The sequence below is a fragment of the Bombina bombina genome, chromosome 3 (assembly GCF_027579735.1).
Source record: "Bombina bombina isolate aBomBom1 chromosome 3, aBomBom1.pri, whole genome shotgun sequence".
Lineage (NCBI taxonomy): Eukaryota > Metazoa > Chordata > Amphibia > Anura > Bombinatoridae > Bombina > Bombina bombina.
The window spans coordinates 489583577-489605207 of NC_069501.1; the positions used below are offsets into that span (position 1 = coordinate 489583577).

The 21631-nt window shown below is 41.3% G+C and overlaps 1 protein-coding gene across 5 annotated transcripts in view; it reads left to right on the forward strand.

Moving 5' to 3' along the window:
* Positions 1 to 21631, forward strand: part of DCAF6 (DDB1 and CUL4 associated factor 6) — an 863174-nt gene that overhangs the window by 661072 nt on the left and 180471 nt on the right. For all 5 annotated transcript variants that reach the window (XM_053706826.1, XM_053706828.1, XM_053706829.1 and 2 more), the window contains 2 exons: positions 11622 to 11710; positions 14750 to 14855. In XM_053706826.1, coding sequence (XP_053562801.1) covers positions 11622 to 11710; positions 14750 to 14855 — 195 coding nt within the window. The remainder of the gene's footprint in view (positions 1 to 11621; positions 11711 to 14749; positions 14856 to 21631) is intronic.

Sequence of the window (21631 nt, forward strand, 5' to 3'; positions counted from 1 at the left end):
GGACATATAATCCTTTGGCTGGGGTGTCTTTGCCTCCTCCTGGTGGCCAGGTGTTGCATTTCCCAACAGTAAGGAATATTACTGTGGACTCTCCCTGCCAGGAAAGAAAGAAATGTATCTGGTAAGCATAAATTTTGTTTTTTTCCTGCTCCTCATTATTGGCTTTTACTCCTAAAACACGTCACTACTTGGCTATTCGTAAAACTGAGGTATGTGTGAGGTGAGAGGAGTATTTATAGTCTTTTGAGGTTTGCCTACTTCTGGTAGGTATGTATATCCCAAACGTAACAGCTTGTGGACTTATACACAATATCCCACAAAAGTAAGTACAACCCTCACATTTTTGTAAGTTTTTTATCATATCTTTTCATGTGACATTACTGAAGAAATTATACTTTGCTACACTGTAAAGTAGTGAGTGTACAGCCTATATAACAGTGTAAATTTGCTGTCCCCTCAAAATAACTCAACACACAGCCATTAATGTCTAAACCGTTAACAACAAAAGTGAGTACACCCCTAAGTGGAAATGTCCAAATTGGGCTCATTTAGCCATTTTCCCTCCCCAGTGTCATGTGACTCGTTAGTGTTACAAGGTCGTAGGTGTGTTAAATTTGGTGTTATCGCTCTCACGCTCTCTCATTCTGGTCACTGGAAGTTGAACATGGCACCTCATGGCAAAGAACTCTCTTAGGATTTGAAAAAAAGAATTGTTGCTCTACATAAAGATGGCCTAGGCTATAAGAAGATTGCCAAGACCCTGAAACTGAACTGCAGCACGGTGGGCAAAACAGTGGTTTCACAGGACAGGTTCCACTCAGAACAGGCTTAGCCATGTTCAACCAAAGAAGTTGAATGCACGTGCTCAGTGTCATATCCAGAAGTTGTCTTTGGGAAATAGACGTATGAGTGCTGCCAGCATTGCTGCAGAGGTTGAAAGGGTGGGGGGTCAGCCTGTCAGTGCTCAGACCATACGCCGCACACTGCATCAAATTGGTCTGTATGGCTGTCGTCCCAGAAGAAAGCCTCTTCTAAAGATGATGCACAAGAAAGCCTGCAAACAGTTTGCTGAAGACAAGCAGACTAAGGACATGGATTACTGGAATTATGTCCTGTGGTCCGATGAGACCAAGATAAATTTATTTTGTTCAGATGGTGTCAAGCGTGTGTGGCGGCAACCAGGTGAGGAGTATAAAGAAAAGTGTGTCTTGCCTACAGTCAAGCATGGTGGTGGGAGTGTCATGGTCTGGGCCTGTATGAGTTTTGCCAGCACTGGAGAGCTACAGGGAACAGGGAGCTACAGTTCATTGAGGGAACCGTGAATGCCAGCATGTACTGTGAAATACTGAAGCAGAGCATGATCCCCTGGGCCACATGGCAGTATTCCAACATGATATTGACCTCAAACACACCTCCAAGATGACCACTGCCTTGCTAAAGAAGTTGAGAGTAAAGGCCAAGCATGTCTCCAGACCTAAACTCTATTGAGCATCTGTGGGGCATCCTCAAACAAAAGGTGGGGGAACGCAAGGTCTCTAACATCCACCAGCTCTGTGATGTCATCATGGAGGAGTGGAAGAGGACTCCAGTGGCAGCCTGTGAAGCTCTGGTGAACTCCATGCACAAGAGGGTTAAGGCAGTGCTGGAAAATAATGGTTGCCACACAAAATATTGACACTTTGGGCTCAATTTGGACGTTTCCACTTAGGGGTGTACTCGCTCTTGTTGCCAAAGGTGTAGACATTAATGGCTGTGTGTTGTGTTATTTTGAGGGGACAGCAAATTTACACTGTTATACAGGCTGTACACTCACAACTTTACATTGTAGCAAAGTGTCATTTCTTCAGTGTTGTCACATGAAAAGATATAATAAAATATTTACAAAAATGCGAGGGCTGTACTCACTTTTTGTGGGATACTGTGTATATATATATATATATATATATATATATATATACAGGGAGTGCAGAATTATTAGGCAAATGAGTATTTTGACCACATCATCCTCTTTATGCATGTTGTCTTACTCCAAGCTGTATAGGCTCGAAAGCCTACTACCAATTAAGCATATTAGGTGATGTGCATCTCTGTAATGAGAAGGGGTGTGTTCTAATGACATCAACACCCTATATCAGGTGTGCATAATTATTAGGCAACTTCCTTTCCTTTGGCAAAATGGGTCAAAAGAAGGACTTGACAGGCTCAGAAAAGTCAAAAATAGTGAGATATCTTGCAGAGGGATGCAGCACTCTTAAAATTGCAAAGCTTCTGAAGCGTGATCATCGAACAAGCAAGCATTTCATTAAAAATAGTCAACAGGGTCGCAAGAAGCGTGTGGAAAAACCAAGGCGCAAAATAACTGCCCATGAACTGAGAAAAGTCAAGCGTGCAGCTGCCAAGATGCCACTTGCCACCAGTTTGGCCATATTTCAGAGCTGCAACATCACTGGAGTGCCCAAAAGCACAAGGTGTGCAATACTCGGAGACATGGCCAAGGTAAGAAAGGCTGAAAGACGACCACCACTGAACAAGACACACAAGCTGAAACGTCAAGACTGGGCCAAGAAATATCTCAAGACTGATTTTTCTAAGGTTTTATGGACTGATGAAATGAGAGTGAGTCTTGATGGGCCAGATGGATGGGCCCGTGGCTGGATTGGTAAAGGGCAGAGAGCTCCAGTCCGACTCAGACGCCAGCAAGGTGGAGGTGGAGTACTGGTTTGGGCTGGTATCATCAAAGATGAGCTTGTGGGGCCTTTTCGGGTTGAGGATGGAGTCAAGCTCAACTCCCAGTCCTACTGCCAGTTTCTGGAAGACACCTTCTTCAAGCAGTGGTACAGGAAGAAGTCTGCATCCTTCAAGAAAAACATGATTTTCATGCAGGACAATGCTCCATCACACGCGTCCAAGTACTCCACAGCGTGGCTGGCAAGAAAGGGTATAAAAGAAGAAAATCTAATGACATGGCCTCCTTGTTCACCTGATCTAAACCCCATTGAGAACCTGTGGTCCATCATCAAATGTGAGATTTACAAGGAGGGAAAACAGTACACCTCTCTGAACAGTGTCTGGGAGGCTGTGGTTGCTGCTGCACGCAGTGTTGATGGTGAACAGATCAAAACACTGACAGAATCCATGGATGGCAGGCTTCTGAGTGTCCTTGCAAAGAAAGGTGGCTATATTGGTCACTGATTTGTTTTTGTTTTGTTTTTGAATGTCAGAAATGTATATTTGTGAATGTTGAGATGTTATATTGGTTTCATTGGTAAAAATAAATAATTGAAATGGGTATATTGTTACAGAAGCATTAGTTATTTTGTTGTGAAGAGCTTATTTCCCAGCAGCAATGCCTGAACCAGCAAGCCAGCGCCTAAGAAGGGCTCCAAGAAAACCGTAACAAGTATCATTTCATAAAGAGTTAACTCTTTTTTTTCAGCTTTTAGAAACTATTGTCTAATCACCTCTGGAGCCAGACTGGTAATTGATAAGATGAACTTGTAAACTTGTTATCTTAAGTACTGTAATCCTATTGTGGCCTGTCAAAGGACAGTGCTCTCTATCTAAATGTGTGATGGGGGATTTTGTGCTTCCCCCCCTCTCCCCCTGGGAGTGCCCTGTGTGCATGTAACCTTAATAAAAAGCAGGCTGGGCATCCCAGTCCTGAGTTCTTGTTTGACCCTCAATCGCAGCGTTGACTCGTTTTTGTGGGCAGAAGGGTATCCTAGCGGTACTGCAGCTAAGGGAGATTATTCTATATTTGCGAGACTCATATAGAATACTATGGAAAGCAGCTTCTCCCCTCTTTAGCAATAGGGATCCAGGCTACTAAGCGGTCCATCTCTCAGCGAGACTAAGGGTAACCGTAACATATATATTTGTTTTTTTGTTAAGTTGCCTAATAATTATGCACAGTAATAGTCACCTGCACACACAGATATCCCCCTAAAATAGCTATAACTAAAAACAAACTAAAAACTACTTCCAAAACTATTCAGCTTTGATATTAATGAGTTTTTTGGGTTCATTGAGAACATGGTTGTTGTTCAATAATAAAATTAATCCTCAAAAATACAACTTGCCTAATAATTCTGCACTCCCTGTATATATGTATGTATATATATATATATATATATATATATATATATATATATATATATATGTATATATATGTATTGTCTGTGTTAAAAATAAAAACTGCAAAGATGGGAAGCTCCCTCTCTGTATCCTTCATTCTTACATGAAGTTTACAATACAGTTGTCAAAAAGTGGACAATTTCTCTATCTTGTGAATGTGCATAACTTCAGTCACAGGGTGCAAAAATACTTTAGCTCCCAGATAGTGATACCCAGTATGAAGATGAGGAGTGACTTTGAAGAGAGCTGCAAGAATTGGAGGAAAATCAACAACTTGGCAATTAACCATGCTATAGTTGTTTTTAAACAATTTAATGTCCCTTTAAGGCCATTCAGAGTCCGCTGTGTTTCTGTAGTAGCAGTCTCTACATCTGTTTTAGGTTCCTTTCTGCTTGTCATATTTTATTTCAAATGGACATGGATGTCAAAATCAAACTTTCATGATAAAGATGGAGTGTGCAAAATATGTTAAATTACTTTTTCTTGCTATCCTTTCTTGAAAGCAGTGTTTCTCAACTCCAGTCCTCAAGTTCCCCTAACAGGCCAGATTTTTATGATATCTTAAGACAGTCTACACCAGAATATTTATTGTTTTAAAAGATAGATCATCCCTTTTTTTCTTCATAAATGGAAAGAGTCCACAGCTGCATTCATTACTTTTGGGAATTCAGAACCTGGCCACTAGGAGGAGGTAAAGACACCCCAGCCAAAGTCTTGAATACCTCCCCCACTTCCCTCATCCCCCAGTCATTCTTTGCCTTTCGTCCCAGGAGGTTGGCAGAGAAGTGTCAGAAGTTTTCGATAGTCTCTAATGGAGGGTAGCAATTCTGCTTCACTGACTTTGTTTTGATCCAAAACCCCTTCAGTAAAAATTGGGACATCAAATGCAGGAAATCCATCAGTCTGGGAATCTCCACTTTTGTGTTTGTATCCATTCAACAAGGTGCTTACAGCAGACACACTTGTCTCCTCTTTCTTGATTTTGTTTTCTTTAATCTTTTCTGCAAACCTCCTCTTACCTCAGGCCATCTCTCCTCCTGCTACTGGCTCTCTGTAGTGGGTGTGAGCCGCGTGGTGCCACAGCCAGTGGAAGCCGCAGGGAGGCGGGGATTCAAGCGTGGTTGAGAGACGAGCGAGAGAAGAAAAGTTTATTATGAGAGAAGATCTCAGCTGATATCTGAAGACCATGTCCCACGTGACCAAGCATATAGCAGGAGTTCTGCATCCTGTATCAACAAAGACAGCTGGAGGAAGTTTTCTGGTAGCTGTCAAACAGGAGAAAGTTGATGTGTCAGAAGTTTTCGATAGCCTCTTATGGAGGGTAGTACTCTTCGGCATTGGACTGGAGTTTTAAGTAGTCCTGTCAGCCTCTCAGTGAGAGCATGGATAAAAGTTAGAGTCCGGAGATGCAGGGAGAGTCTTTCTGTGAAACCATCCCGACTCATATTAACAGCTCCACAAGCAATCAGCGTTGACGAGTTTCGCTTCCTGCTTTTTTCTCTCAAGTCCATGGCACAAGTGATGCTACCATCTGTTGCACTTGAAGGGCCGTGTTCCTGTTCCAAGGCATAGATTCCGGTAAGATCGTTTCATTTTACTTTCATCATGGATGTATTGTAATTTCAACAGTTTTTCCGAGAGGAGCTACAACCTTTCGGGGATAACTTTAACATAGGGTCTCAGAATCAAGGGTTAATATCTCCTGAGGGGGGGTTTTGAACAGGGGGTTTATAATCAGGTTTGTTATGTGATTCTGTCTGCTACTGTGTAGTGTTGCTTCGGCTCATGGCTATTTTGGAACAAAACGGCCTATGTCTAGTGAAGCGGCCTTTACGGTCGGGCGTGCTTTTGCATGGACTGCACGATTTACCTTGCGACCGGGCGTGGCCACATTTTGGCTCTCCATTTCCGCATTCCTGACCGTGTGGCGATGGAGAAATCCTGGTCCGCTGATGTCTGGTTCCCTGGAGGTGGTGAGTGCCCCAGCCATTGGGGGTGTAAGGTGCCATTTAGATTTTTCTTATTGGTCCATGTTTTATTCAATATCCTGGCCCGGGTGATACATGCCCATCAGTTATGTTCCGAATGCCGTTTTAGAGTGCTCTGTTCCTCGGGATCGGGGAATCAGGTGCCCACTAAACCATCCGCCTCTGGGGATTTTATTTCCCACTAGGCGAGTTCCCTACCACCAACTCTTACTACACATGCAGGTAACCGAAACGCTACTTATCCTTCTATGGAGTGTGGCCTGTTCCCACCGGAGGTTACGACACGGTTCCGGATGGCATATCTTTGGCGCTGGCGCATCTGCATCTCCCGGGAGTGTGCTTACGATATTGTCCATGTTCCATTAACCGGAGCTCGTCAGGTGTGGGATCGCCTGGTCCAGTTCAGCCCTACTGGCCCTGAGGCCTCAGGGGTTCAACCTTCGGGGCCGGTGTTCTCTTTTGTCCTGGAGGGCGTTTTGCCGTTGCTGGAGGATCCCACTCTTAATGGGTCCGGGGATTCTCAGTCTTAATCTTCGACTGGCTTGCTTACACAGACATAAGGGGATGAAGCTATCTTCTTATAGTCTTTGTTATTTGTATATCCTTTTCCAGTTCTGAGCTTGGAAGTCTCGGACCCCTGTTGGGCTGGTCCTGCGGGTCTGTCCGTTCTTCCTGGGCGATAACCTACGTGTTGCCTTATCTTTTATTTTAATCCGGTGAGGATGATTTTGGTCTAAAGCTCATGTTGTTGTGTGATGTTTCCTTCGGGAGCCTTCTTCTCTGTAATTGATACTCACGATTTTGTGGTAGCACTGTTTATATTGAGGACGTACTAGTCTTATGTTCTGTTTGACTGACTGTTCGTTATCCCTCCATCTTGGGGCCCTTGGTTTCAGGCTGCACCTGACTGGGTACAAATCCTTCTGTCTCTGAGGTCTAGTTCAGACACGTGGCCCCTTTTTATGTCCGGCTGGTCCGGTGAGGGCGCCTAGTGATCACAATATGATTTGTGTTTTTTACTTGTTATTTTACAAACTTCAACTAGCTTCCTGAGAGGACTTGATGGTCCGTGGTTGCTTAGGGGAAGGGGGGATTGGTTCAGTCCTCTTTCGCCTTTCAATCTAGTGGTCCAGGACTCCGTTAAGGTCTGCGGCGACATGCACAGTCTTTTCCGATTTTTTCTGGGAACTAGAGTGTTCCTTCCCGTTGTGGATTGGAGGCTTGGAGGATTTAGGTCCTTCATACCGCCGTTCTTACAGTTTTGCCTTTCATGGTCTCTTTGGAAGTGTCCTTTTAGGACTTGTTCTGTTTTAGAGGCTCTCTTCCTTTGGGTCGAGACTTTCTGGACTTTGTGTGGTTTTTCTGGCGACTTTGGCCACTTAATTAGGAAGTGAAGGCCGTGGGGCTCTCTCTTCCTTCGGGAGTTAGTCGTCTCCATATCAGGGGCGATAGGAGGTGTTGTCTATTTTTCCAAGCTTTTTGCTTAGGGGATGTTTTTCTGCCTGTGTTTGGGATGCTTTGCATTCTTCTCCCTTGGGTGTAGTCCTCTGGAATGTTAATCTGAAAGGATTATGGAGACTAGCCTTTCTTTTCTACTCTCTTTCGGGTTACTCTGTTCTCATTCTCATTTCCCTTTATGCTGCCCTTGGGGCCTTTGGGCTTTAGAGAAATTGCGTGACTTTGTCACGGTCTAGCACCTTGTTGGGGGTTGTTGACCTCCGGCCAAGGGTGTTCTCTTCCCTTTGGGCTGGGAATTACGAGTGAGTCCCTTAACCCGTTCTCCGGGTTCCCCGGTTATCATCCCCTGTTAGGTCTGATTGCTTCAGATGGGGTATCTTGTGTTCCCTGGGGGTGTCGTTCGTTCTTGGACGATTCTGGGTCCAGGGTTCTTTTCTTGGATCCTTCTTGGATGTCTGGAGACTTATGATCCTGTGGACTGGTTTTGGGTTGTCCCAGTTTTTTCAGTGACCCTATGTTGCGACATAGGGGCTAGCTCATTGGGCTTGCAAGCAGGAAGGCCAGAGTTCACATCCACCTTTGGGTACTGATTATAAACTTTAAGGCCTGACTTGTCCTTCGGACGGAGTGTGCTCCTCTTCATGGGGAGTTTTTTCTCTGTTGGGTCAACAGTGGTGTCTGGATGAATTTATTTGGTCCGTGTTTTGATCATACTATGGCTTTACGTCTAGTTGGACATGTACGCTGTTCTTATCTGTGCCCTTCCCTTTTGAGGGGATAGTTTGTCTTCCTTATGAGCTGGGGTTTCCTCTCTCTGGAGGGTCATTGTTTTGCCCTATGTGTAGGAGGTTGGATCAGGTGGCTTATCTCTGTAAGGGGCAGCACCTGCTGCTCTGTGGGCTCTGTTCCACCTGTTGGAAATTGATCTCTCTACGTAGAGACTGTCTAAGAGAGTTGTGACCGGTCTTTCTACGGATCTATTGCACTTTTTTTCTGTTCCAAGTCCTAGGGGGTTCTCCTTGGGAGTGCCTTATTTTGGAGGAGCGAATTGGGTTGGCACCCGAGCTCTGTTGGGGTGGGTGAGTCCCCCCTTTGTCTTTCCATTCCCTGGGGGCTTGTGGTTGGGGTCTTTCTGCCCCCCCTGTCTATCAGACATGTCTGTTGCTTGGGCTGGTCTGGTGTTGGAGCAGGATCTGAGATCTGTTGCTCTGCTTTTTCGTCCTCGGAGCATTCAAGGTACGGTAAACCTCTTTGAGGTTTCTCCTTTCTCCACGTTCAAGATGTGTGGGAAGGACTGGCTGCTCTTAGATAGCCTGCAACGTTATCCGCTGGTTAGTGGATACTTGGCAATCTGAAGGATCCTATCTTCAGCTGCTTTCTACTTGCCCTGCAAGTATTTCAGTGTCAGAGTCATTTTTAGATGACTGCAGTGTGCAGTGTTTTTGCTTCAGGTGTTCTTCGTCAGACCTATCTGAGCTTGCTGCAGGAGGTTCGTTTCTGAATATTTCGGTATTCTGAGCTACCTTTTTGTGACTTGGGGACCTTCGTCTTCAGTTGCTTTCTAGAGTGCGGTTGCACTGTGTTAGGGGAAGATCCTCTCTCTGTTTCAGACTCCCAGCCTTATCTCATGGTTTCTGTATTTCTGGGGTCTGGGTGCTGCCTCCCCTTGTTTCTAGGAGACTAGTTGGGTCTCTTTTAGCCTGACTCGTTTTAGGGTATTTTTGCTCTGTGTTTATGCCCTTTTTAGGGGTTTTTTTATGGAGTTCCTTATGCTCAGCTAGCTCAGCATACTAATGCACTGTAGCAAACCGAGGGTTGCAAGTTCGATCCCCGGCGAGGTCTACTCAACCTTTCCTCCTTTCGAGGTTGATAAAATGAGTCCCTGAAGGGGGATTAGCTGCACTTTACAAGTACAATCATGTTTTATCCATCTCTTTCTTCTTTGTGGAAGAATACGGTAGTTTGCTCCCTTTCTTTAGTAAGGGGTGTGTTGTTTGGAGACCGACTGCTGGGCGACGGTGTCTCTTGGAGGCTGTTGACTCAGTCGAATCTAGTTCCTGCTGTCTCTAGCAAGGCTTGTGGACTATCTGCAGGTCAGTGTCCTTGGGCTTTTTCCTTTTTTTTTTTTTCAAAGTTGTTCTCGGCTTTGGACGAAGCAGGATTTTGTTGGGTAGGGGTTTTCAGGCCTGGTGCCCTCAGAATGGGCCGCCTCTTGTACCCTCCTGATTTTGCATTCAGTGTCCTCTATAGCTTGGGTCTTGTTTTCCCAAAAGTAATGTATGCAGCTGTGGACTCTTTCCATTTATGAAGAAAAACTTAAATTATGCTTACCTGATAATTTTCTTTTCTTCAGATGGAAAGAGTCCACAGCTCCCCGCCCGTATTTTTTCTGTGGGGTGTCTGTTATTTTTGTTCTTCTGGCCACTTATTACCCTGATATTTCTTCTACTGTTCCTTGTTGTCCTGTGGACTCTTTCCATCTGAAGAAAAGAAAATTATCAAGTAAGCATAATTTAAATTATTACCCATTCCCTAGTTTTGCATAACCAACACAGTTATATTAATACGCTTTTTATCTCTGTGATTATCCTGTATCTAAGCCTCTGCAGACTGTCCCATTATTTCAGTTCTTTTTACAGACTTGCATTTCAGCCAATCAGTGCTGGCTCCTAGGAACTCCATGAGCACAGTGTTATCTATATGAAACACATGAACTAACACCCTATAGTGGTGAAAAACTGTCAAAATGCCCTGAGATGAGAGATGGCCTTCAAGGGCTTAGATATTAGCATATGAACCTCCTAGGTTTAGCTTTCAACTAAGAATACCAAGAGAACAAAGCAGAATTGGTAATAGGTGTAAATTTGAAAATTGTTTAGAATGGCATGCCCTATCTGAATAATCAAAGTTTGTTTTAGACTAGACTGTCCCTTTAACTAAAGCACAGGTGAAATCAGCTGATCAGTAACCATGGTAACTTACCTGCTCTCACCCATCAGTTGATTATCTCACCTGTTCTCTAGTTAATAAATCTGGCCTGTTAGGGGTACTCGAGGACTGGAGTTGAGAAACACTGACTTAAAGGGACAGTCTACACCAGAATTTTTATTGTTTTAAAGGATAGATAATCCCTTTATTACCCAGTCCCCAGTTTTGCATAACCAACACAGTTATAATAATATACTTTTAACCTCTGTGATTACCTTGTATCTAAGCCTCTCAAAACTGCCCCTTTTTTCAGTTCTTTTGACAGACTTGCAGACCAATCAGTGATGGCTCCCAGATAACTTCACGAGCACAGTGTTATCTATATGAAATACGTGAACTAACACCCTCTAGTGGTGAAAAACTGTTAAAATGCAATCTGAAAGAGGTGGGCTTCAAGGTCTAAGAAATTAGCATATGAACCTCCTAGGTTAAGCTTTCAACTAAGAATACCTAGAGAACAAAGCAAAATTGGTGATAAAAGTAAATTGGAAAATTGTTTAAAATTACATGCTCTATCTGGATCATGAAAGTTTATTTTGGCCTAGACTGTCCCTTTAAAGCTTAGTGAACTGTGCTAATGAGCATCCACCTGTCTTGCTTACTAGATGTATACCATTGATACTAACAACTCTGTTTCAGATTTATTTTTGTTTAATACTTTGACTAAAAGTAAAGGGACATACAACCCAAATTTTTCTTCCATGTTTCCGATAGAACCTGCAATTTTAAACAACTTTCCAATTTACTCATTTTAGCTAACTTGCTTTGTTCTCTTGGTCTCTTTGTTGAAAAGCATACCTATGTAGGCTCAGGAGCTGAAAACTAGCTGCTGATTGGTGGCTGTACATTTATGCCTCTTGTAATTGACTTACCGATGTGTTCCGCTAGCTCCCAGTAGTGTATTGCTGTTCCTTCAATAAATGATACCAAGGAATTGAAGCAAAATTGATCATATAAATAAATTGAAAAATTGTCTAAAAATGTATCTTCTATCTGAATCATTTTTGTGTTTCATGTCCCTTTAATGCTTTTTCTAATAGGAGTTTATTTTAGTTTTAGCATCATCTGGAATAGATTACAATATCAAGATATGGTCTCCACTTGAACAGGCAAAGTCCTTTAACTGGAAGCTTGCTGAAGAGGTAAGACTTGAAGCATGCCTTGAAATCCATAAAATGCTATAAGGTATTGGGGTTGTGTATCACTACTTTGTATGTAATGGGACATAAGTATAATTATTTGTAGGCTTTCTTGTTTAGATTGAAAACATTCCCCTATAAAGTAATTACAATATTTACCTTTTTAAGACCGTTTTATGTTAAAGGGACACAAGTCAAAAATAAAATGTACTGGTTCAAGTAGAGGAGGCAATTTAACGGACCAATAAAGTCAAAGAGGCCTATTTATCATATGTCTATCGGACCTGATCCGACATTGCGGATCAGGTCTGACAGACATCGCTGAATGCAGAGAGCAATATGCTCTCCGTATTCAGCATTGCACCAGCAGCTCACAAGAGCTGCTGGTGCAATGCCGCCCCCTGCAGACTCGCGGCCAATCGGTCGCCAGCAGGGAGGTGTCAATCAACCCGATCGTACTCGATCGGGTTGAATTCCGGCGATTCCTGTCCGCCTGCTCAGAGCAGGCGGACAGGGTTATGGAGCAGCGGTCTTTAGACCACTGCTTCATAACTGCTGTTTCTGGTGAGCCTGTAGGCTCGCCAGAAACTCTGGGCGTCAAGCTCCGTACGAAGCTTGATAGATAGGCCCCAAAATGTAAAACTGCATGCTCTATATGAACCATGAATGTTTAACAACTTTACAATTTACTTCCAATAACAAAATGTCTCTTAATATTTACACTTTCTGAGACACCAGCTCCTACTGAGCATGTGCACAAGTTCACAGTGTATACATAAATGCATTTTATGATTGGCTGATGGCCGTCACATGATACAGGCAGTAGGAAATGTAAGCATATTTTGAAATTTGTCAGAATAAAATCTACTGCTTATTGTAATTGCTATTGCATTGTCTTGTTATTGTGCATTTGTTGATTAGGCAATTCTACTGTATTTAATTGTCCTTTAAAGGGACATTAAACACTAAATGCTAGATAGAATGATGCATTCAAAGAAAAGATTAGTTCATGACTAACATGTAGATATATTTTTTAAAGTTTCATTAGTTGTTTAAAAAGTGACAAAATAAGAGTAAAGTTTTAGTGTCTATAAAACACTAGGAGCTGCCATGTTGTAACTTGTGTTACCTTCTCTGCTGTGGCCAATTAGGGACAGTTACAAATATGTCATTAGAGTGTGCAGCCAATGGTTGTGCTGGATTTAACATTGTTCTGCACTTCCATTTCTAACAGGAACTGAAAAGCTCACAATTTCAGAATGGAATTAAAGGCAAAGAGGACCAAATAAATAATGAAAGTATATTGCAGAGTTGTTTTATATATACAATTTATCATTTTATATTACCATCTCAAAGTGTTTAATGTCCCTTTAAGAGAGTTTTCAATCTTCTTCTATTATCAAATGTACTTGGATCTGTTTATATTCTTTGTTGAAAGCATACCTAGATAGACTCTGGGGCCACAATGCACTACTGGGAACTAGCTAGTTATTGGCTGTTACATGCAAATTTGTGTCTCTTCATTTGCCCAATAGTGCATTGCTGCTCTGGGGCTGACTTTAACTCCTGTAAAGCGGTTACATGCATAGTTAAACCCATAGGGGTCGATCACAATCTATCGGCTCTTGAAAAAAAAAATTGGGGGGGCCAGCTAAATTTGGAGCCGGGTTTCTCATGTGATCACAGTGCTATATTCTATTGTTTATTAAAAACCTGCCGCCATGAACGAGTTTTCAATAGAAAAACTCCCAAAAACGACTTATCAAATGTTAACTGCTGGTTCACAAAATAGAAACTGGGAGGTCTTCAGAAACTGACACATACAATAACGTATTCACACCTCTTAAGGTTACAGCAAAGCTCTATTCATGTAACCCCTTTGTTCACTCTGCAAGGAAAAAACTAATTTACATGTGTGACATTCACCTATTGATATCACAAGACACCCTCAATACTGTCTGTATGAATTCCATATGTATCTTGGTAGGATGGACATACTTCTATCAGCACTTCAGGGTAACAACATCTATCTGATTGTATCTCTCACTCGCACTATCATGATTGTCACAAACAGTACACGCGTTATGAAAATTGGGTTTTTATAGGAGACGGTATAATCTCAGCTTTTAGGGTTATCTTTTGCATTCTGTTTCCATGTGCACCACTGCAAACCCATCTAAATGCATCTTTCATGATTATCTGGATGGCCAGACTGTGCACTGCTTTTCTATCAGTATCTGGGCATTTGACAACTTTCACAATGATTCTTTAAACTATATTTATTTATAGTCTTTGTTAAAGGCCGGCGCCATATATTTAGTATATGGCAGATTGTACATGGCGGAAACAAGTTTCTATGCAAATCAATTTATTTATTTTTTTTACAGAATTTTCATTTCTTTTAACCAGTGAAACTGTAAATTTCAGCCCTGCTTCCTTGCTCCTTAGTATCTTTCTAAGAAATCCTTAAACAAGATTGTGCGTTTGTGAATTACTTTTTATAGGGGACGAGCCTCCATGCATGCCAAGTCCAAACTCATTCACGACAGTGCATATATTATTGAACTTGGAATCTGGGACAACCTATTAAGGACCATAAGTTCAATAATATACGCACGCATATATTGTGTTTGTTATTTTTTGTTTTGCTGTATTTCGATGACCTAGGTTATAACATTTGCTTTTTGGCTTCTCTAGGGAGTGTGAGACAATTATATATTAACATTACATAGGCTAGCATTCGCTCTGGATTTTTGCGGTGTTCACTTTATTGCTACAAAGATGTTTCAGAAGTATTTCTCTTTGTCTCAGGAAGGAGAGATAGCCCTGTGTCTTCACTGTAGCAATAAAGTGAGCACTTTGCAAACATCCATAAAGTGCTAGCCTATGTAAAGTTGATTAATATTACCAGCAGGCCCCTGGTAGTTGCATTTAAAGTAAGATTGCACTGCATTGTACGTGTACGCCTGCATTTTGGAGAGTAAGAATTGTCCTTTTTGTTTAATTCTTTATTCATTTATTTTGTCTTTCATAACCCAACAGGTAATATCACGTAATGAATTAATGCTAGAAGAGACCAGAAATACAATTACAGTTCCAGCGTCCTTCATGTTACGGATGCTTGCTTCACTTAACCATATCAGAGCAGGTAAGAAAATGCTAAATATAAGTCTTTGACTAAGATGTTGAACACTTTTCTTTCATGTAATTAGCAAGAGTCCATGAGCTAGTGACGTATGGGATATACATTCCTACCAGGAGGGGCAAAGTTTCCCAAACCTCAAAATGCCTATAAATACACCCCTCACCACACCCACAAATCAGTTTTTACAAACTTTTCCTCCTGTGGAGGTGGTGAAGTAAGTTTGTGCTAGATTCTACGTTGATATGCGCTCTGCAGCAGGTTGGAGCCCGGTTTTCCTCTCAGCGTGCAGTGAATGTCAGAGGGATGTGAAGAGAGTATTTGCCTATTTGAATTCAATGATCTCCTTCTACGGGGTCTATTTCATAGGTTCTCTGTTATCGGTCGTAGAGATTCATCTCTTACCTCCCTTTTCAGATCGACGATATACTCTTATATATACCATTACCTCTACTGATTCTCGTTTCAGTGATGGTTTGGCTTTCTACTACATGTAGATGAGTGTCCTGGGGTAAGTAAGTCTTATTTCTCTTGTTAAGTGTATTCAGTCCACGGGTCATCCATTACTTATGGGATATATTCCCTTCCCAACAGGAAGTTGCAAGAGGATCACCCAAGCAGAGCTGCTATATAGCTCCTCCCCTCACATGTCATATCCAGTCATTCTCTTGCAACCCTCAACATAGAAGGAAGGTCGTGAGAGGAGTGTGGAGTTTTTTATTTAATTATTTCTTCAATCAAAAGTTTGTTATTTTTAAATGGCACCGGAGTGTGCTGTTTTTCTCTCAGGCAGTATTTAGAAGAAGAATCTGCCTGCGTTTTCTATGATCTTAGCAGAAGTAACTAAGATCCACTGGCTGTTCTCGCACATTCTGAGGAGTGGGGTAACTTCAGAAGGGGAATAGCATGCAGGGTTTCCTGCAAATAAGGTATGTGCAGTAAATTATTTTTCTAAGGAATGGAATTGACTAAGAAAATACTGCTGATACCGATGTAATGTAAGTACAGCCTTAAATGCAGTGATAGCGACTGGTATCAGGCTGATGAATGTATGTGCAGTAAAGTAATTTTCTGAGGAATGGAATTTGACTAAGAAAATGCTGTTAATACTGAAGTAATGTATGAGCCTTAACTGCAGTAGAAGCGACTGGTAGCAGGCTTATCAATAACAATACATAACCTTTAAAATGGATGTTTTAAAACGTTTACTGGCATGTTAATCGTTTTTTGTGAGGTACATTGGTGATAAAACTTATTGGGGCATGAATTTTTCCACATGGCTGTCGTATATTTCTGATAGAAACAGTTAACTGAGGCTTCCCACTGTTGTAATATGAGTGGGAGGGGCCTATTTTAGCGCTTTTTTGCGCAGTAAAAATGCAGTCACAGTCTTCCTGCTTCTTCCTACATGATCCAAACCATCAAGGGGGAACCAGGAGTTCCCTAGCAATGTTAGAAGTCTCCAAGATCATTCGCTGGTCAGAGTCTCACTCTTGCCACCTGTCAGCGATTTACATCCCAGGCGTGGAGAACTGGGAGGCGGACTTTCTAAGTCGCCAGACTTTTCATCCGGGGGAGTGGGAACTTCATCCGGAGCTCTTTGCTCAACTGATTCATCGTTGGGGCAAACCAGAACTGGATCTCATGGCGTCTCGCCAGAACGCCAAGCTTCCTTGTTACGGATCCAGGTCCAGGGACCCGGGAGCGGTGCTGATAGATGCTCTAGCAGCCCCCTGGGTTTTCAACATGGCTTATGTGTTTCCACCATTTCCGCTGCTACCTCGACTGATTGCCAAGATCAAACAGGAGAGAGCATCGATGATCTTGATAGCGCCTGCGTGGCCACGCAGGACCTGGTATGCAGACCTAGTGGACATGTCGTCCTGTCCACCATGGTCTCTGCCTCTGAGGCAGGACCTTCTAATTCAGGGTCCTTTCAACCATCCAAATCTAATTTCTCTGAGGCTGACTGCATGGAGATTGAACGCTTGATCCTATAAAAGCGTGGCTTCTCGGAGTCGGTTATTGATACCTTAATACAGGCTCGGAAACCTGTTACCAGAAATATTTACCATAAGATATGGCGTAAATATTTATATTGGTGCGAATCCAAGAGTTACTCATGGAGTAAGGTTAGGATTCCTAGGATATTGTCTTTTCTACAAGAGGGTTTAGAAAAGGGCTTATCTGCTAGTTCGTTAAAGGGACAGATTTCTGCTCTGTCTATTCTTTTACACAAACGTCTGGCAGAAGTTCCAGACGTTCAGGCTTTTTGTCAGGCTTTGGCTAGGATTAAGCCTGTGTTTAAGACTGTTGCTCTGCCGTGGAGCTTAAACCTAGTTCTTAAAGTTCTTCAAGGTGTCCCATTTGAACCCCTTCATTCCATTGATATCAAGCTGTTATCTTGGAAAGTTCTGTTTCTGATGGCTATTTCCTCGGCTCGAAGAGTCTCTGAGTTATCTGCCTTACATTGTGATTCTCCTTATCTGATTTTTCATTCAGACAAGGTAGTTCTGCGTACTAAACCTGGGTTCTTACCTAAGGTAGTTTCTAACAGGAATATCAATCAAGAGATTGTTGTTCCATCATTATGTCCTAACCCTTCTTCAAAGAAGGAACGACTTTTGCATAATCTGGACGTAGTCCGTGCCCTGAAGTTCTATTTACAGGCAACTAAAGCTTTTCGTCAAACGTCTTCCCTGTTTGTCGTTTATTCTGGTCAGAGGAGAGGTCAAAAAGCTTCGGCTACCTCTCTCTCCTTTTGGTTTCGTAGCATAATACGTTTAGCCTATGAGACTGCTGGACAGCAGCCTCCTGAAAGAATTACAGCTAATTCCACTAGAGCTGTGGCTTCCACCTGGGCCTTTAAGAATGAGGCCTCTGTTGAACAGATTTGCAAGGCTGCGACTTGGTCTTCACTTCATACCTTTTCAAAATTTTACAAATTTGACACTTTTGCTTCTTCGGAGGCTGTTTTTGGGAGAAAGGTTCTACAGGCAGTGGTTCCTTCCGTTTAAAGTTCCTGCCTTGTCCCTCCCATCATCCGTGTACTTTAGCTTTGGTATTGGTATCCCATAAGTAATGGCTGCCCCCTTGGACTGAATACACTTAACAAGAGAAAACATAATTTATGCTTACCTGATAAATTTATTTCTCTTGTAGTGTATTCAGTCCACGGCCCGCCCTGTCTTTTTAAGGCAGATCTAAATTTTAATTAAAACTCCAGTCACCACTGCACCCTATGGTTTCTCCTTTTTTGTCTTGTTTCGGTCGAATGGCTGGATATGACATGTGAGGGGAGGAGCTATATAGCAGCTCTGCTTGGGTGATCCTCTTGCAACTTCCTGTTGGGAAGGGAATATATCCCATAAGTAATGGATGACCCGTGGACTGAATACACTACAAGAGAAATAAATTTATCAGGTAAGCATAAATTATGTTTTTCTGTGACACTCTAAGCTATGGTTGGGCACTTTTATATAAAGTTCTAAATATATGTGTTTAAACATTTATTTGCCTTGATTCAGGATGTTCAACGTTCCTTATTTCAGACAGTCAGTTTCATATTTGGGATAATGCATATGAATAAATCAATTTTTTCTTACCTTAAAATTTGACTTTTTTCCCAGGGGCTGAAAATGCTTCATTTTATTGCGTCATTCTTGGCGCGTACTTTCTTGGCGCAAAATTTTTCTTGTCATTTCCGGCGTCATACGTGTCGCCGGAAGTTGCATAATTTTTTTTTGACGTTTTTGCGCCAAAAAATGTTGGCGTTACCGGATGTGGCGCCATTTTTGGCGCCAAAAGCATTTAGGCGCCAAATAGTGTGGGTGGCTTTTTTGGCGCTAAAAAATTTGAGCGTCATTGTTGTCTCCACAATATTTAAGTCTCATTATTTATTGCTTCTGGTTGCTAGAAGCTTGTTCATTGGCATTTTTTTCCCATTCCTGAAACTGTCATTTAAGGAATTTGATCTTTTTTGCTTTATATGTTGTTTTTTCTATTACATATTGCAAGATGTCTCAGATTGTCCCTGAATCAGAAGCCACTTCTGTTAAAACGCTTAACTGAGTTTCAGTTCTACCAAAGCTAAGTTCATTTATTTTAAATGTTATAAATGTTTATCTTTAGCTATGGTTTGTAATAAGTTATTATGATATACTTTTACATGCAGTATCCATTAGTGTTTATCCTTTATATATTTCCATTCTTACATCTTATGTACAAGAAATATTTAGAAGATTTATAAGAAATATTTTTCTGATTCTATTTTAAAGGCTTTGTCTGACTTTGTGCCTTCTAATAAAATTTTTAGGTCTTTTTCACTTCCTTTTTAATTATTGAAGTTTCAAATGACCAACAACATACTGATTTATCCTTCTCTGATGATGTTTTTTCTCTTTCAGAAATTTTCTTCATCAGATATTTACACTAACAAATCTACTTTTTTATTATTTTTCTATTATTAAAGTACATTTGTTCTTTGTTGAAAATGTGTTGATTATTTTGAATATTAAGGTAACTAGTTCTTTAAGACTAGCTGACACTATTTCTGCCTATTTTTTTCTTCTGTATTTTCAGAGGTTTTCTTTCCAATTCCCCATTCTAGGGAATGGAATAGGCCGAGAATTTTCTTTTATTCCTTCTTCAAAGGTTTTAAACTATATTCTTTGCCAGCAGTTAAATTCAATTTGAAGGGTTCTCCAATTTATTGGGGCTATCTCTACTTCTACTAATTATGCTATTGTTTCTATAGCAAAATAGTATTTATTTTCCTTTAGATAGTTGTATCTTATTTATGGAAAATTATTTAGTTTCAGGTACTTTTCTTGGTCCTTTGATTTATTTGAATATTGCAATTGCAAGTATCAGATTATGATTTATTTTAGCATTGTTAAGGGACAGCATTTACTAGACTAGGTGCTGTTGCATTTGTCTTGTTGTTTTGCATTTATTGATGCAAGTCCACTGTATTGACTGGTCCTTTAAACTGGACTATCATGCTAATAATTTCATTTGTGTCTTCATTTTATTGAATATTTTCGCAAATGAGGGTTAATCTATGTCTTTAGCTATTTTAGCTAGAAGAATTTTGTGATTTTAAAAAAAAAAAAAAAAAAAATCCATATTACTTTTGTTCTAAGATAATCAATTATTTGTTTTATATTTGGATTCAATTCTTAACTGTTACTCTGGGCTTCAAGATTGAGTTCTAAGACTAAAACTTTAAGCTTATACTAGTTTGGTTGTTCTTATTAAGGAACAAATTCCTGAGTTCTTTCCCAAGTAACATGTTTATAATTGGGGTTCGAAATCAGCTCCCTAATATTGCGATGTACGTGCCGTATTCCAGCTTGGCTGGTAAGGGGCAGGTTAAGACTTCTTTGAAAATTATTTGGTTCTATTTTGTCCAAATTTCTTTGATTTTATTCCAGTAAGGCTAACACTTTCTAATGTGTGTCTCTGTTCTATATATTTTGGGTTCTGTTGAAGCATGGCTGGGCGCCCATGGGGTTCAAGCGCTGCTCAGACCTGGAATCTTCTGGGGTATTTCTTCCAGTTCCTTTTTTAGGAACTGGGTTTGGAGTTTTATTCAAACTATTTGCCTTTTTATGGTCCTTTTATAGCATTATTTGTTTTCATTAGATACAATAAATGCATATTTTCATTTTTCTGTTTTCATTCAGATTATTTTCTGAGGATGCGGAATCTCATATGATTCACTTGCTCTTCAGGACATAGTTAGAGGATCTTTTTTTCGAAAGCTCTTGATTCCTCACACAAGGGTCACCTTTTTTAGGTTTCCAGATAGTTTGTGTCACTGTCGTTGTCTCTATCAGACAAGGGATAATTCTATTGGGTTCCGTCTGTCGGTACCTTTAGTCTCTATTATTTCCTTCAGTTGCTATTTATGCATAGAAGTTTTAGGTCTTATGGCCACAGCATTGGATTCAATTCCCTTTGCTCATTTTCACTAGAAAGAACCTTTCCAGTCTTTTATGAGTGTTGTTTCTTCTAGAACATGGTTGAAGGATCAATTTACCAGAAAGCTCGTTGATTCCTCAGACAAGGGTAACCTTTTTAGGTTTCCTGATAGATTCAGTGTCCTTGACTCTGTTTCTGACGGACAAGAGACGTCTGAAATTGGTTTCAGCTTGTCGAAACCTTCAGTCTCAATCTTTCCCTTCGGTAGCCTTATGCATGGAAATTCTAGGTCTTATGACTGCTGCATTGGACGCGGTCCCCTTTGCTCGTTTTCACATGCGACCTCTTCAGCTCTGTATGCTGAACCAGTGGTGCAGGGATTATACAAAGATATCTCAATTAATATCTTTAAAACCGATTGTACGACACTCTCTGACGTAGTGGACAGACCACCATTGTTTAGTTCAGGGGGCTTCTTTTGTTCTTCCAACCTGGACTGTGATTTCAACAGATGCAAGTCTGACAGGTTGGGGAGCTGTTTGGGGGTCTCTGACAGCACAAGGGGTTTGGGAATCTCGGGAGGTGAGATTACCAATCAATATTTTGGAACTCCGTGCAATTTTCAGAGCTCTTCAGTCATGGCCTCTTCTAAAGAGAGAGTCGTTCATTTGTTTTCAGACGGACAATGTCACAACTGTGGCATATATCAATCATCAAGGAGGGACTCACAGTCCTCTGGCTATGAAAGAAGTATCTCGAATACTGGTATGTGCGAAATCCAGCTCCTGTCTAATTTCTGCGGTTCATATCTCAGGTATAGACAATTGGGAAGCGGATTATCTCAGTCGCCAAACGTT